The sequence below is a fragment of the Montipora capricornis genome, chromosome 3 (assembly GCF_036669925.1).
Source record: "Montipora capricornis isolate CH-2021 chromosome 3, ASM3666992v2, whole genome shotgun sequence".
Lineage (NCBI taxonomy): Eukaryota > Metazoa > Cnidaria > Anthozoa > Scleractinia > Acroporidae > Montipora > Montipora capricornis.
Genome location: NC_090885.1, coordinates 9,245,444 through 9,261,054, shown reverse-complemented (window position 1 = coordinate 9,261,054; position 15,611 = coordinate 9,245,444). Strand labels below are relative to the sequence as shown.

General features: G+C 41.3%; 1 protein-coding gene across 4 annotated transcripts in view; it reads left to right on the top strand.

Annotated features, from left to right (window-relative positions):
• LOC138042104 (acetyl-CoA carboxylase-like) overlaps positions 1-15,611 on the top strand; it is an 81,270-nt gene that overhangs the window by 17,818 nt on the left and 47,841 nt on the right. For all 4 annotated transcript variants that reach the window (XM_068887856.1, XM_068887858.1, XM_068887859.1 and 1 more), the window contains exons 16-29: positions 1,039-1,189; positions 2,680-2,783; positions 2,925-3,006; positions 3,258-3,328; positions 4,068-4,142; positions 8,246-8,311; positions 9,336-9,420; positions 9,525-9,568; positions 10,554-10,644; positions 11,371-11,439; positions 11,962-12,108; positions 13,308-13,427; positions 14,132-14,232; positions 15,516-15,604. In XM_068887856.1, the coding sequence (XP_068743957.1) occupies positions 1,039-1,189; positions 2,680-2,783; positions 2,925-3,006; positions 3,258-3,328; positions 4,068-4,142; positions 8,246-8,311; positions 9,336-9,420; positions 9,525-9,568; positions 10,554-10,644; positions 11,371-11,439; positions 11,962-12,108; positions 13,308-13,427; positions 14,132-14,232; positions 15,516-15,604 (1,295 nt within the window). The remainder of the gene's footprint in view (positions 1-1,038; positions 1,190-2,679; positions 2,784-2,924; positions 3,007-3,257; positions 3,329-4,067; positions 4,143-8,245; positions 8,312-9,335; positions 9,421-9,524; positions 9,569-10,553; positions 10,645-11,370; positions 11,440-11,961; positions 12,109-13,307; positions 13,428-14,131; positions 14,233-15,515; positions 15,605-15,611) is intronic.

The following is a 15,611-nucleotide window of genomic DNA, read 5'->3' as shown; positions in this document are numbered from 1 at the left end:
GTTTTCGTTGCCGTCGCATCGTAGATCTTAAACTCCGTATTAGTTAGTTTAAGGCCCTGTCCTCACGTATCCGAAAGATTTTGTGCGAATACGGCTTTTGTCCACGCGTATCCAGCAAATCGGTAGCCGTATCTGGAAAAAAAGGAATCAAATACAGTTTCCAGAGTGGAAAGTTTTGAATACGCTGCGAATTCGGATACGTGTGGACGGTCGTATCCGCAAATGTTTGATTATGCTATGGGATCCAGTCTTTCCCGAGTGAGATAAGTCAACATGGCGTATCGAAAGGTTGACTCTCATGTGCATCTCGTTGACAAAACAGAGAAAATGGCGTCAACATACGATCTTGCGCATGTTCAACAATCAAAATCTTTGTCAAAAGCACTGGGCACTAGAGTGTTTGTGTATCCGGATACATGTAGACAGTGAAAGCGATTCGTAAACGGGCGCGGATATTTTTGAACCCGAAAAAATCATTAGGGCCTAATGTGTTTAATAAGCAAATATAGTAGGTGTTAGGTAAAAGGCCGCCGTCATCACGGTTCAAAGGAGCGTGTGCGGCATTGATGTGTCAGACTTCAAAACAACGGCGTTGTTGCATGGTACCGAGGCCGTTTGGTGGTGATAACTCTAGAATTACCCCCACAGCATTGTGTAGTTAGTTGGGCAAGCATGCTGTGACAAAGCAGAGTTTTCCTTTTAGCAAAAGAAAACCGCCTTTTGATGCTCCTTCAAATGTGTGCCAAACGGACATTTGGTCTGTTTGAATCACACATGATCAGAGTCATTGCACGGATAGAGTAAACGGCGTCAGGTCCTTGTTCCCACACCACGCGGTCATCAGATTTGGCAAAAATATGACTCAGGGTCTTGTACATCGTGGGTGCTTAAACTGTCTTCTGTAACCCTGAAATGTACGTGATAATGGCAAACCAGCAACCGAGTTCATGTCGCCTGAGGTGTTGCAAGAAGGAGTGTTGTGTATTGTTTCCAAAGTTTCACGATGAAGTGTTTAATTTCTTGTGTTCTATAACATAGGAACATGGTCCTTGCTCTGAAAGAAATCTCCATCCGTGGAGATTTTCGTACCACCGTGGAATATCTGATCAAGCTTTTGGAACATGATTACTTCTCAAGTAACATAATCGACACAGGATGGTTGGACTTTCTTATTTCAAAGCAAGATCAGGTAAACCAAGACCTTTTGAGTTTCAATTAAATTTTAACTGAGGCCTGTGCAAATGAACTATAATGCTGGCACAACATTGGTTTTATTTATTTATTTATTTTATTTTCTGATTGAGTTTGAATCATACATGGTGGAATTAACCATAGGACCTAGGTCCCCTACGAGGTTAACCACCAGGATACACCACAAAAGACAGACCGCAACACCGGGAACTACATGCCCTACTCTTTACGACAAGTGTGCGGGTTCTTTTACGTCCCACAGGATTGTGAACATTGAAGGGTTGTGAGACGGGACCTCCGGCTTATCGTCCTTATCCGAGAAGACTAGAGAGTCTAACCATTTGCAGATGTAATTACAAAGGCAGCACTTTCTCCTCAGTTATTTAAAGACCCTGAGTGTTGGTCCGGCCGGAGTTGAACTCCCGACCTCCCGCGTAACAGCCCGGTGCTCAACCAACTGAGCCACCGGTGCGCCGGTGATGTGCCAACATTGCTCAGTGACGTTGAGTGATGTTGGCGTGTTCTTACCATGGCACCTTGTTGGGAAATGTTGCATGAAATTTCCCTGAGGATTCTGAAATACATAATAGCCTCCAAACATTCGGAAACCTTTCGTTTCCAAGCATTCATCTCAATGTGTGAATCGTGCAAACGAACGCCACATGTTGTGACACGCCTCACTAAATGATCATGAGAATGGAAAAAAATAATTTAAGGTGATTCCCTGGTTTTGCATTGCGCAACCTACTGCGCATAATTTCTCGCGTCATTGGCGCGCGCAGTAGCGCGGGCACATTGATAAAATGACTGATTTTCGTTGACGCCAAGCTTAATTTATCAAGGAATGGCTATTTTCTCCTGAAGGAGTACGGTGACCCCCATTTTTTACTTCATATTTTTATTGAGAATGGTGTCTTCATGGAATAGTAAAAAAATCAGCAAAAATATATTGCCAGTTTTTTTGGCAATTTCATAAAATTGTACGGAGCCATTACGAGTGGAACAGGTCACACTCAAGTTAAATCTATTTGGAGTTAAGTACTCCCAAAGCCATTTAAGTACATTTTTTCATGTACGTAAGTGAATTAACCATAGAATGACAGACAACAGGCTCCGCGTTATATCATGGATTGCATTTAGAAAATCGAGCTATATTTGTACAACAGCGGGGATGCACTGCAATTGTCAAAGTGGCTTCGTCAGCTTCATACCATGGAACCGAGCACCGTGACCCCCCCCCCCCCTTTTTTTTTAAATTACCTTTTTACCATCTGCTTGACGTGATACAACAGTGTGCGAAGTTTCATCGGAAATCTATGACAAGTTCTATTTCTAGGGAATCACCTTAAATTTAATTCAAACAAGCTGAGTTGTGTGTAGCTTGTGGTTGTGGAGAGAGACTTTTTTCGGATCAAATTGGTTTTGTCACTTGAGAAACATGTCACTGCAGCATGTCCCGGCTCATAACAAACTTTTATTCCCTTGCAGACCGAACGTCCTGATGCCATCCTGGGTGTCATTTGTGGAGCAGTTCATATAGCAGAGGCAGGGTTAAGCAAGAGATATGTCAACTTTAAGTCAGCTCTGGAGAGGTAGCTTCCTCTTTTAGTGTACATATGCGCGCTTAGTTATCATTTTCTACCTTATTTTTTCCCGAATTTTAGCAGATTTTGTGATTTTTCGAAAAGATAATAATTGAGTGGAAACGATTTAATGTCTTTTTTTGTCTACAGGGGGCAGATCCTTCCTACTGATTGCTTAGCCAATCATGAAAATGTCGAACTTATAAATGAAGGAATAAAGTATATTTTACGAGTGAGTGTTGCAAGCGATTTTATAATTTCATATATAACATAACTTGTGCCCTTGATTTTAAACTGGGAAGAAAAATAACCGTGTTAGGAAATGAGCACCCGTTTTCCTTCTCAAGCAAGCGTAGTAGAAATTCATGCTGTCGTTAAGCTTAAGCATGCATGCTAGCACAGTATAACTGATTCTCGCGATAATAATTTCCAAACATGACGCAAAACTGCTACTTAGTCAATATTTTATTTCTTTGTTTCAAGGTAAGCAAGTCCGGGCCCAACACTTTTTTTCTGGAGTTAAACGATTCGTGGACGGAAGTGGAAGCTCACAGGTATTTAAGACGAATGAATGGGTTTAATTTTGAAAGAGTCTTCGCGCTGTGTCTGTTGGGAATGAAACATGAAAGAGGCAGGGGTTTTTATTACGGTGATTCCCTAGTAATGAGATGATACAAATGTCATAAAAGGTTGGGGGGGGGGGGGGGGTACGACGCTGGCAAATACGGCTATTCAAGCCACTTTGATAATTGCCACGCACCATCAATGTTGAACAAATTTAGCTGGCAATCCCTGATATGGTTAATTCACGCACGTACCTGAAAAATGTTTTTCTATGCCTTTGTGAGTACTAAACACACCAAAATACCTTTAACTTGAGTGTGGGTTGTTCGTAATGGCCATTCCTCATTTATCAATAAGCGCGAGCTAATGCGAGCGCCAATGACGCAAGAAGTTATGCGCAGTAAAGTTGCACAATGCGAAATCAGGGAATCTAAATCACCTTAAACGAAGTGATAAAAGTAACTTAAACCCCGTAGGAAAGATTTGCCAGCTGAGATTTGAGCGTCGGCCCTTCTTCAGAACGAATTAACTTGAGGAATTGTGGGTTGTAAATGGTCTATGTAGGAGATGGAGAAGATTTGCCATTGGGTGAACAATGGAACACAAAGGCACTCAATTTAAGGCTGCTGTGTCTATGTTAAGGAAGGATGGCTTAGCATTAAGGCTCCAGCATAAGGCTCCGCGACAGACAAGTAACCACTTTGGCTGTACTGATTTTTGTTGTTTTAGAATGAGTGATGGCGGATTGCTTCTCTCTTGGAATGACAGCAGTCACACTACATACATGAAGGAAGAAGTAGATAGGTTGGTTTAAAATTGAGATAAGTTCATTGCCCAACACAGACAACTTACTAGCGGCTTAGTAAGAAGCGTTGTCGTTGAAGAAGTAGATATAAAAATTTGGTTTTATCAACGGAGTTGATAATGTAAATTGGCCACCGTACAGAGATTCTAAAAGCTGACGTTTCGAGCGTTAGCCCTTCGTCAGAGCGAATCGAGGGATTATGGGTTACGTGTAGTTTTTACAGTAGAGTAGGAGCTACGCTATTGGTGGTAACATGGCAACGTGAAAAATAGGAATATATTAGTTAAATGAAAAGCGTTCGTTAATACCGTGAGGATTAAGGGTGCCGATTTGAAAGATGAATTTTTGTTCCAGATTCTTGCGGCTTTCCGTCGTACCTAGATGTAGGGAAAGGCCGCAGATAGCCATGTGGTTTTTGGAGTGGTTAGGCAGATTAAAATGGCGAGCGACTGGCTTAGATGCATCCCTGTCATTCTTCTCAACATCGCGAAGGTGTTCGCGGAATCGGTCACCTAGTCGTCTACCTGTCTCACCGATGTATAATTTATTGCATAACGTACAGGTTATGCAATAAATGACATTTGCGGAGGTACATGTGAAACGATCGGTGATCTTAACAGATCGCTTAGGTCCCGATATCTTGCTAGTGTTGACAATGAAAGGACAAGTTTTGCATCGTGAGCGGGCGCATTTGAAAGTGCCGGGTTGCTCGTTAGTTTTGAGCGCGCTTCTAACTAAAAAGTTGCCTACGTTTTTGTCGCGTTTGAATGAAATAAGTGGAGGTTGCGAAAAGATTCTACCAGTCTCGGGATCATTTTGGAGTAATTTAAAATTACTAAGAATGATGCTTTTGACTGCGTGATTATGAGGATGGAAAGTGAGGGTGAATGGAATTCTGTCATTCTTATCTTTTTGTGACGTTTGTAGTGATGACTGACGATCAAACTGTTGGGCGCGATGATGGCCCGCTTTGACCACAGAGACAGGATAGCCACGTTTTTCGAAGAACTGGCACATCTCCTCTGATTTGCTGGAAAAATCGGAGTCATCACTACATAGACGTCGAAGTCTAAGAAATTGAGAATAAGGAATGGAATTCTTGACATGTGATGGATGTGACGATGAATACAACAAATAACTGTGTGAATCAGTAGGTTTGTAGTGCACACTAGTACATAGCAAGTTGCCTCTAATAGAAACTTTGATATCTAGGAAAGCCAATGAAGTTTCCGAAATTTCCCAGGTATATTTAAGAGCCGGATGAAAAGAGTTGACGGAGGTTATAAATTGATCGAGTCCTTCTCTGCTGGATGAAATAGCGCCGATGCAGTCGTCGATGTAGCGGCCGTAGAGTTCAGGTTTGGGGCCGTTGTACTGATTGAAAAATTGGTGTTCAACATATCCTACAAAAAGATTGGCATAGCTAGGTCCCATTCTTGTGCCCATCGCTACACCATTAATTTGTTTGTAATAGTTGCCGGCGAATGAAAAACAGTTAAGCGTTAAAACTAGTTCGGCAAGGCGGAGGAGCGTTTCCGAGCTAGGTTCTTTGACAGTGCGTTGATCGAAAAAGTGTTTAAGTGCTTGAAGACCTTCGCTATTAGGAATGACTGTGTATAGAGATGTAATGTCCATGGTGAAAATAAGTTTGTCTTGGCCGGAGAAATTGAAATCGCGGAAAATTTGTAGTGCGTGTGTACTGTCTTTAATGTATGATGGCAAAGATTTGACGATAGGCGTCATAATCCTATCGTTTCTGCCTGTAGTTGCCCCACCGAACTCATTTCTAGCTACTTAGACAGGATTATGACGCCTATCGTCAAATCTTTGCCATCATACATTAAAGACAGTACACACGCACTACAAATTTTCCGCGATTTCAATTTCTCCGGCCAAGACAAACTTATTTTCACCATGGACATTACATCTCTATACACAGTCATTCCTAATAGCGAAGGTCTTCAAGCACTTAAACACTTTTTCGATCAACGCACTGTCAAAGAACCTAGCTCGGAAACGCTCCTCCGCCTTGCCGAACTAGTTTTAACGCTTAACTGTTTTTCATTCGCCGGCAACTATTACAAACAAATTAATGGTGTAGCGATGGGCACAAGAATGGGACCTAGCTATGCCAATCTTTTTGTAGGATATGTTGAACACCAATTTTTCAATCAGTACAACGGCCCCAAACCTGAACTCTACGGCCGCTACATCGACGACTGCATCGGCGCTATTTCATCCAGCAGAGAAGGACTCGATCAATTTATAACCTCCGTCAACTCTTTTCATCCGGCTCTTAAATATACCTGGGAAATTTCGGAAACTTCATTGGCTTTCCTAGATATCAAAGTTTCTATTAGAGGCAACTTGCTATGTACTAGTGTGCACTACAAACCTACTGATTCACACAGTTATTTGTTGTATTCATCGTCACATCCATCACATGTCAAGAATTCCATTCCTTATTCTCAATTTCTTAGACTTCGACGTCTATGTAGTGATGACTCCGATTTTTCCAGCAAATCAGAGGAGATGTGCCAGTTCTTCGAAAAACGTGGCTATCCTGTCTCTGTGGTCAAAGCGGGCCATCATCGCGCCCAACAGTTTGATCGTCAGTCATCACTACAAACGTCACAAAAAGATAAGAATGACAGAATTCCATTCACCCTCACTTTCCATCCTCATAATCACGCAGTCAAAAGCATCATTCTTAGTAATTTTAAATTACTCCAAAATGATCCCGAGACTGGTAGAATCTTTTCGCAACCTCCACTTATTTCATTCAAACGCGACAAAAACGTAGGCAACTTTTTAGTTAGAAGCGCGCTCAAAACTAACGAGCAACCCGGCACTTTCAAATGCGCCCGCTCACGATGCAAAACTTGTCCTTTCATTGTCAACACTAGCAAGATATCGGGACCTAAGCGATCTGTTAAGATCACCGATCGTTTCACATGTACCTCCGCAAATGTCATTTATTGCATAACCTGTACGTTATGCAATAAATTATACATCGGTGAGACAGGTAGACGACTAGGTGACCGATTCCGCGAACACCTTCGCGATGTTGAGAAGAATGACAGGGATGCATCTAAGCCAGTCGCTCGCCATTTTAATCTGCCTAACCACTCCAAAAACCACATGGCTATCTGCGGCCTTTCCCTACATCTAGGTACGACGGAAAGCCGCAAGAATCTGGAACAAAAATTCATCTTTCAAATCGGCACCCTTAATCCTCACGGTATTAACGAACGCTTTTCATTTAACTAATATATTCCTATTTTTCACGTTGCCATGTTACCACCAATAGCGTAGCTCCTACTCTACTGTAAAAACTACACGTAACCCATAATCCCTCGATTCGCTCTGACGAAGGGCTAACGCTCGAAACGTCAGCTTTTAGAATCTCTGTACGGTGGCCAATTTACATTATCAACTCCGTTGATAAAACCAAATTTTTATATACTACTTCCCCACCGACGCAGCATCACAGTTTCTTTAGAAACTACCCATTCATTCATCTGAAGAAGTAGATAGGTTGGTTTAAAATTGAGATAAATTCATTGCCCGAAACAGACAACTCATTAGCGGCTTAGTTAGAAGCGTTGCCAAACATCGCTAATCATTCGGTCTTTGGGACTGTAAAACCATGGGCTGAGTTCGAGTCCCTTTCAAGCATGGATAGGTTCTTTCTGCGGCGAAACCTCAAAACGGATTGAATTCGCTTAGTTTTTTTTAACCCCAGACTTTCACTAAACAACTTTGTACTTTAGCATCTGTTATCAGTGTTTTAAGTTTTGTTCTAACTATAAGCTTGATAGCTCATTGTTTGATGTGTTAGGAGCACAGTCCCATGCATATATTTTAAACCCAAATAAACCCAAATGGGTTTACTAAAAAAAGAGACCGAGTCGAATTATATTTACCAATGATAGTTTTAAGGGGGATGTTTAGTAATCGGCACTACCATCTTAGATGTCGTTGTCGCATCCTCACGATTTGAGTACATTAAGCCACATTTCGATATAGGAGTGTAAACCAACTCGAACGTAATTAAAAAGTTATTAAACGTATTTCTTTGTATTTTTTTCTACTTGTACAGTTACAGGTTGACGATCAGCGGCAAGACCTGCATATTTCAAAAAGAGAATGATCCTACAGTATTGAGGTTGGTATTTGATAGATATCCACTTCTCCTATTTTGACCAGATAATCGATGAAAGCACTCATACAGCTCTGGCGCCAACATGTAGAATGTTGTCTTTCACACTCACTCTATTCTTGAGTGAACGGCTTACCCAAAAGAAATCACCGTTCCTGTTTGTTGGCCGAAAAGTGTTTCTGTTGGATGGGGTTTTATACCTGGAGAGGTGGCTACCCGGGAGATACCCTCTCCTGTGCACTCTGGGAGTCAGGTTGGCGTATCGGTTGTAAACCATGCCTCTCTTCTCCGCGATCGTGTGGGAGCTGAGTTTCAGTTGCCTGTTACAAAGATCCAATACTTTGCGCAAAACAGTGCTCTCTGTTACTAGAACCAATAAAAACGGAAAGTTTTCGAGCGTAGGACAGGAACTTGAATTGGAGTTTTTGTATTCTTGATCATTGGCTTTGGTTTCGCCCAAATGCCCAAGAGAATCGTCTCTAGCGGAGTAACGAAATTAAGCAACTGAATAAACGTATGTTAGCATCAAGCCAGGTTTAAACGGGACATCTCACATCGTGTTGTCATAAACTAAAAACGCTTGATCTCAAGTTCTAGAGAGCTTCAATGATAAACCATGTCATTGCCAAAGCCTATGTTTCAGAAGACTGAAATGTTTTCGTCTAACTTGTTTTGCAATTTTGTCGCTCTACAAATTGAACGAAAAGTTGTCCATGAATGAGGTGCCCTGAAATTCCTTGCGACGTTTTTTTTCACCGCAATCATTGCGAGAAGGAGATTTCCGAGTTCACAAATTTTTCGCGAGTGTTGCGTCGTGTATTATCTCCCTTGCAACTTGTGTCATCCATCGATATCGAGACCATTTGCATGAAATGTTGAGCATTGTAATACCTGTCGAGCAACTTGACTCGCAACATGAGGACTTAGTGTGTCAAATTGCGAGACAAGTTGTGAGGAAAATGGCATAATGTAACAGCGCCGTAACTGTGGTAAATTGCAATCACATTGTAATCAAGATGTTCATTTGCAGGGCACCTTCTGCTGGTAAGCTCATTCATTTTGTTGTCGACGATGGAGGGCATGTCTTTCAAGGAGAATCTTATGCGGAGATCGAAGTGAGTGTAGCTTTCATTTCATCTGCTGTTTCAAAGTACGTATATTATTTGCTCTCCTTTGTGTTATTTTTTCACCTACATTGCTGAACAACGGCCTTTTGTAGGTTATGAAGATGGTTATGCCTTTGACAGTGAGCGAGAGCGGTTGGTAAGTTTGTCTTTTAAACGAATCTTGAAGCAAAATGTCTCCCGGAAGATACGCCTGTCTATAATTTGGATTCCCCTGCACATAGCTGTCGAAGAATCTAATTTATAGCCTTTTTTCAATACCTCTTTAGCCTTGTTTCTTTGACTAGACGTAGCCCAAGCGCAAAGTTGGTTTTCTTTTTTTAACGAAAATTAGTTTTCTTTCATTTGTGAAGAAAAACTAGTTACTGTTACAAACTCTTCGTTTTGGGACTCGGTTTGAAAAATCTTCACGACTGACCGGTCACAAGTTGTTTTTGTAAGATGTATTTAACGTTGAAACGCACAGCAAAAAAACAAAACAGGCTTTTCTATCATTTTATCGTAGTCACTCTTTTAATTTTGATGAAAGGTGTGATGCAGTTTTGATTATGACCCATTCCACGGTGTTTCACGACCACGTAGACTTAGAGGGTCACAAGGCAGAGGTTGGAGAAAAAAAGACGGACGGCCGAAAGAGAGTTTCATGGGGGCCTGGAAGAGTCTGTATCCATATCCGAAAGGCGCTACTTAAATAAAAGGGCGCGAAAACATGTCATAATTTGTTGTCTGAAACAGTCCCAGAGACGTGGTAGGTTAGGATCAAGAAACGCTGAGCACGCCGGCGTGTACCCCCTGTTCTTGTATGCGAAATGTCAGGTTGTCAGTGCTCAGAGCCAGGCACAGATTGAGGTTAGAAGGACGGATCACCAGTGTTAGGGGGGGAGGGGGGGCAGGGTGGGGGGAATAAATATGTTTGCAGATCAGATCAGTGTAACTGAATGAAAAGGCCCAGGAATATTTCCTTACGTATAAACCACAGGACACGGGGTAGTCATACATCCTGAAGCTCCAATAGTGTGAGAACATATACAAGCCTTAGGGCAATCAATAGAGATAATTTACTCCGTGTTTCTGTATGCATGTGTAATGTGAATCATTGCCTCATTTGTACTGTCTTTCAACAGTGTACACTATGTAAAGAACCCAGGAGCAGTACTGGAACCTGGTTCAATTGTTGCCAAGTTGGAACTTGATGATCCCAGTAAAGTAACGCAGGTTAGACTGGCATCTAGTCGCAACAGTTTCTTTTTGTTAACCATGAGAAGTCAAATGGAATGCAGCATTTTGTGAAAGAATGCAACTGTTCTGTGAAATAGTCGAAATTTACTCGCTTCGCTGGTACATTTCGCCCTGCAATGTGCACATTTTGGTACATTTCGCCCTGTGCGTTGCGCGTTTTGGTACATTTCATTGCCGTTCTCTTCCTGTCGGACAACCACGTGAAATGACCAGAATTGAGGTTTTGTGCAGGACGTGAATACCCGACGATAAACATTCGATTTTTCTCTGAATCTCCACACTGCTTATCTCATTTTAATTCCAGTATAGACGATGAACCCGCAAACGCCTTCCACGAACTCGTGGGCTCAAATGAAAATTTATCGTCAGGTGGTCACGTCCTCACATAATCTCAAATAATCTAACGTCTTTGTCAGGACAAAGAACGGCCAAGGAATGTGCCAGAATTCGAATCTAACGTGCAGGACGTGCAGCGTGTTCTCGCTCTCGTCGACGAGGTCTTTACCGAGGCGCTCTGTTTCGCGCCGTTTCGCTTAACTTGAATGTCCCGGGAGAGAGAACAAAATTCGGAAACAGACCGTTTCCATGGAAATGGTCCGTACTGTAAAATCCCGACCAAAAACCAGCCGAACAGAGTTCTCCATTTAGCCTGAGAATTGCTTGCCATATGATAAATACACGATTGGTGTTTTTGATTTGCAGGCTCAGCTCTATACTGGTCAATTTCCTGAAGCTTCAGGGGCAAAACTAAAGGGAACAAAATTGCATCAGGTAAAGATCATTTATAAAAATAAAAATAAAACTTTCTTTGTATTAGTCGGTTTTCTAAACTATATTCGCCAAAAATTGCATCAGGTCAAGATCATTTGTAAAAATAAAAATAAAACTTTCTTTATATTAGTCGGTTTTCGAAACTATATTCGCCAAAAATACTCGATTGTATACATGGTTGCTTTTATAGTTAACGTTACAACATCATCAGTTTTAAAAACCATCATCAGAGAGCTGGCGTGGATTTCTTAAAAGCCCCAAAACTGTTCGTCTTTATTTCGGGTACCATTAATATCTTTTTGTCATCATATTAAGAAGCAAGTTTCAAAAGACGACACTTTGAAATCCATTAATTTTCGTGATAATTTTATTTTCAGAAATTCCTAGTATTAAATAAAAAGAAACTACGCAAAGAAACATGCTTCTATTTAAAGCTCAAAATCTTGCAAGTGAGAAAGCAAGGAAACATCATCGTTATTATAGAGGGATGGAAACTGATTTTTTAACTAAATTCTTTGACAGGTGTTTCGAGTTGCTCGTGAGAATCTTCAGAATGTCATGGACGGCTACACGATTGGGGAACCACACTTTTCAAGGCGCCTGGAAGAAAATGTCAAAATGCTTATGCAGGCTTTAAAGGATCCTGCGTTACCTTTGCTAGAACTACAGGTAAAGCACTCAAGAATTAGTGGTGCTCGCAGTATGGAGTTGAAACAACAGGAATACGAAGCTCATTTTCAGACTAAATTTCGTAAACCGCTCCCCATTGGGTACTGTTTTCGGGATACATGCAGCTTTTGTTAAGCTTGGTTTCCAGCGGCAGTTTTCGGGTTTCACGAGACGCCACAGCGACCATGTAAACAAACGGCGACTTGGTCAGTTTCTTGGAGTTGTCGCTGTTCTTTTGAAAACGATTTCTTGTTCCAGTCAATTATTTGTTGTCGATTGGAACGTGAGTTCTTGCCGATCCTCGTGGCTTTCAGTATGCCTTTTTATTATATGACTAGCTCCGTGAGCGGGCAAGATGAACCAAATCGCGCGCTCTGATTGGCTACCCGAGCGGGCAAGATGGAGCGATACTGCCCGCTCGGGATTTCTCGCTTGGTCCCGCAAGATCAAAGATCATTTTTTGGTGTTTTAAGTCATATAATAAATCCTTTATTGACCAAGATTGTTCGGTCAAGATGACTGGATATTGGCCTCGTTCTTTTTTTGCGTGTTTATGGTCCTCGACTTCGTCTCGGTCCATAAACACGCAAAAAAAGAACTTGGCCAATATCCAGTCATCTTGACCTCACGCTTGGTCAATAACCCATACGTATTGCTAAGTAGTATTTGACGTGGGCATGGGAATTCGACGCCATTAGGGAGTTTAAGATCTGCGACGCGACGGTAACGAAAACGCAACTTGCAACTTCATGTCAATTAATCTTTTTCGTCATTATGTCGGCTTGCCTAACTTCTAAAAGCTAGTGTAACCTTCCTGGAACTGAATTAGGAGGTGCGGTATTGAAGCTACGACAGAAAATTCAAATTCGATGCCTTGTGTTCACGTTCTCTGAAAAACTTGAGAATTGGTAATTTCACGTCGTAGATTTGCAGAAAACGTGAAAGAAATGTACAAAAATGAAAAAATGCACGTGCAGAGCGTGCAAAGCTATTGTTTTTGCTCATTAAATATGCATAATTTGTGACGTTTTCGTTGCCGTCGCGTCGTAGATCTTAAACTCCCTATTGCGAGCGTAAGAACGGCAGAATATGCTTCCTCAAACAAATTCGTCGTTTTGCAACAGTTGAAAGCTATTTACCTTAAGTTCGTATGTTGTATCGAGTTGATATTCATGACAATCCATGCTACTATTTTGTAGGAAATGATTTCGTCGATATCTGGGCGTATTCCATCCTCAGTTGAGGACAATATAAAGAAGCATCTCTCCAGTTATGCAAGTAATATCACCTCAGTGCTGAGCCAATTTCCCAGTCAACAGGTCAAGTATCTTGAGTTATATCACACTGGAATCTATGTGTTTCTTATCTATTGTCAGATGCTAGCAAAGGGAAAATTGAACCGCATTCGAACGTTATTCCACGTTTCCATTGGTTTCTTAAATTTTTGTGTTGAAAGATTTTATACCAGAAGTTTCAGCTCACCTGTTTTCGAAGTGTCATTGGGTATTATATCTCTCAAAGGTGTTTTTTGGGAGCGTGGTCAAATTGAACTTGGAATAGGAAGGCAAAGGAAAAAATGCCCGCTTTCCACTTAGCCAAAATACCATAACTTTTATCCCGGAATAACTGAAAAACCGGGAAATTTCGTTCCACTTGTCCATTTATTTTTGGGCTTATTTCTGCTTAATTAATTCCACATTTGGCTCCAAACTGGCTAGCATTATTGGTTTGGCGCCACCAATCGGAAAAATGCTGTTTTATTCGCCTCAAGACTTTTTCCGGTATGAGATTTTAATATAGTTTGGGACACGAGGAACGAAGAATAGGAAGCACACACACAAAAAAACACATTTACACAAGGAACAATTTTTTAAGGGGTCCTATTCGGGAGAACAACGGCGCATTGACTAACTTTTACGAAGCTGGCATTTATAGGCCACTTTTCCTGCTCTTTTTATACCTAATACGACCTGTGGGAATGGCCTATTAGCATGATTCAAAACAAACTGCATTGTTTCGACAGATCGCTAACGTGGTTGATGCTCATGCAGCAACTCTGACCAAGAGAGCTGAACGAGATGCGTTCTTTTTAAACACACAGAACATCGTTCAACTTGTACAGCGGTAAGGAATACGGAATATGCCGAGTTGTTTATCTTCCCTCGCTAGATAATAGGGAGTTTAAGAAACCACGACGGCTAAGGCGACGAAAACGTCACTTCAAAAGAAACGTTTGAGCTATTTTAATATTTTATGTCTATTCTATCTGGTTTACAAAACGTATATTGTACAATATGGGCGAAGTGTCCTATAACTGGATTGGTAAGGGCGGATTTGAAGTAAAGAGTGAGACTGATCATGAAAGATTCATTGTAGTTTGTCCACGTTGTCGTCAAAATCTTAAAATTGGTCATTTCAAGTTGTGGTTTGGACGAGTACGGGAAAGAATTGTTCAAAAATGCGTGCCGCACGTGCAGCACGATCATTTTGGTTCTCTTAACCAATAATATTACTGCTTTTTGTCGTTGTCGTTACCGTAGCCGTCCTTGTCGTAGCCGTAGGAATTTTTTCCAAGGTCGAAGAGAACGCTACGCAAGCGTGAAGTCCAAAGGCTACGTTCTCAGAAGTTGTCCTGGACTTGCAAAGCGTTCTCTTAGATCTTGGAAGAAATTTATTTGGCACTTAGGGTAAGTCCTATACACCCTTTCAATAAGTCTAATATATGCCGTTTTCCGCTAATGACGTCGAACTCGTGCTTTCAAATTTTATTCAGAAATGTACAAAGGCTTAAACCTTTTCCGATTTCTTTTGTTGTTTTAAGCCTTCGTACATTTCTGAATAAAATTTGAAAGCCCGATTTCGACGGGTGTATACTACTTGACGGGTCTTTCTGCAGGTACCGGAAAGCATTGTGTTTTTGGTCACTTGGGATTAGTCTTTATTTGGAGTTATTTTGTTTTGTCTTTGTTTCTTTTGTTTTACGTAATTTGTGCTCCGGTACCTGCCGAAGCTGCCTACTTGACGATAATAGCCCTTTTGCAACAAACGATCGTTTGTTGCAAAAGGCCTATTCAATTGCTGGTTTTCACTCACGTGATCAACAGCCATGTTTTTCAACGAAAACAAAAGGAAGCGTTTGCATAATAATAGAGTTAAATTCCCGGTGGATTTGGTCGGGGCACCAACATGGCCGCCTTTTCTTTGTTTAGGGGCACCAACATGGCGGTCGTGACGTCATGTGAAAACCGAGAATAGTATATGTAATCGCTATGTAACGATTAAATGTTTTAGCTGAGAGCATAATAACCTAGTTGTTTTTCTTGTGTCATTATGCACAAGACGTCAACCTCTGGAAAAGTAGTAAAGTAAGCAATAAGAGTTTTTGTTTTTGTTTACTGTCGTGTTAGATACCGCAATGGGATTCGAGGGCACATGAAAGCCGTGGTCTTAAGTCTCTTAAGACAGTACTTGCAACACGAAGTTCTCTTCAATGAAGGTATGGT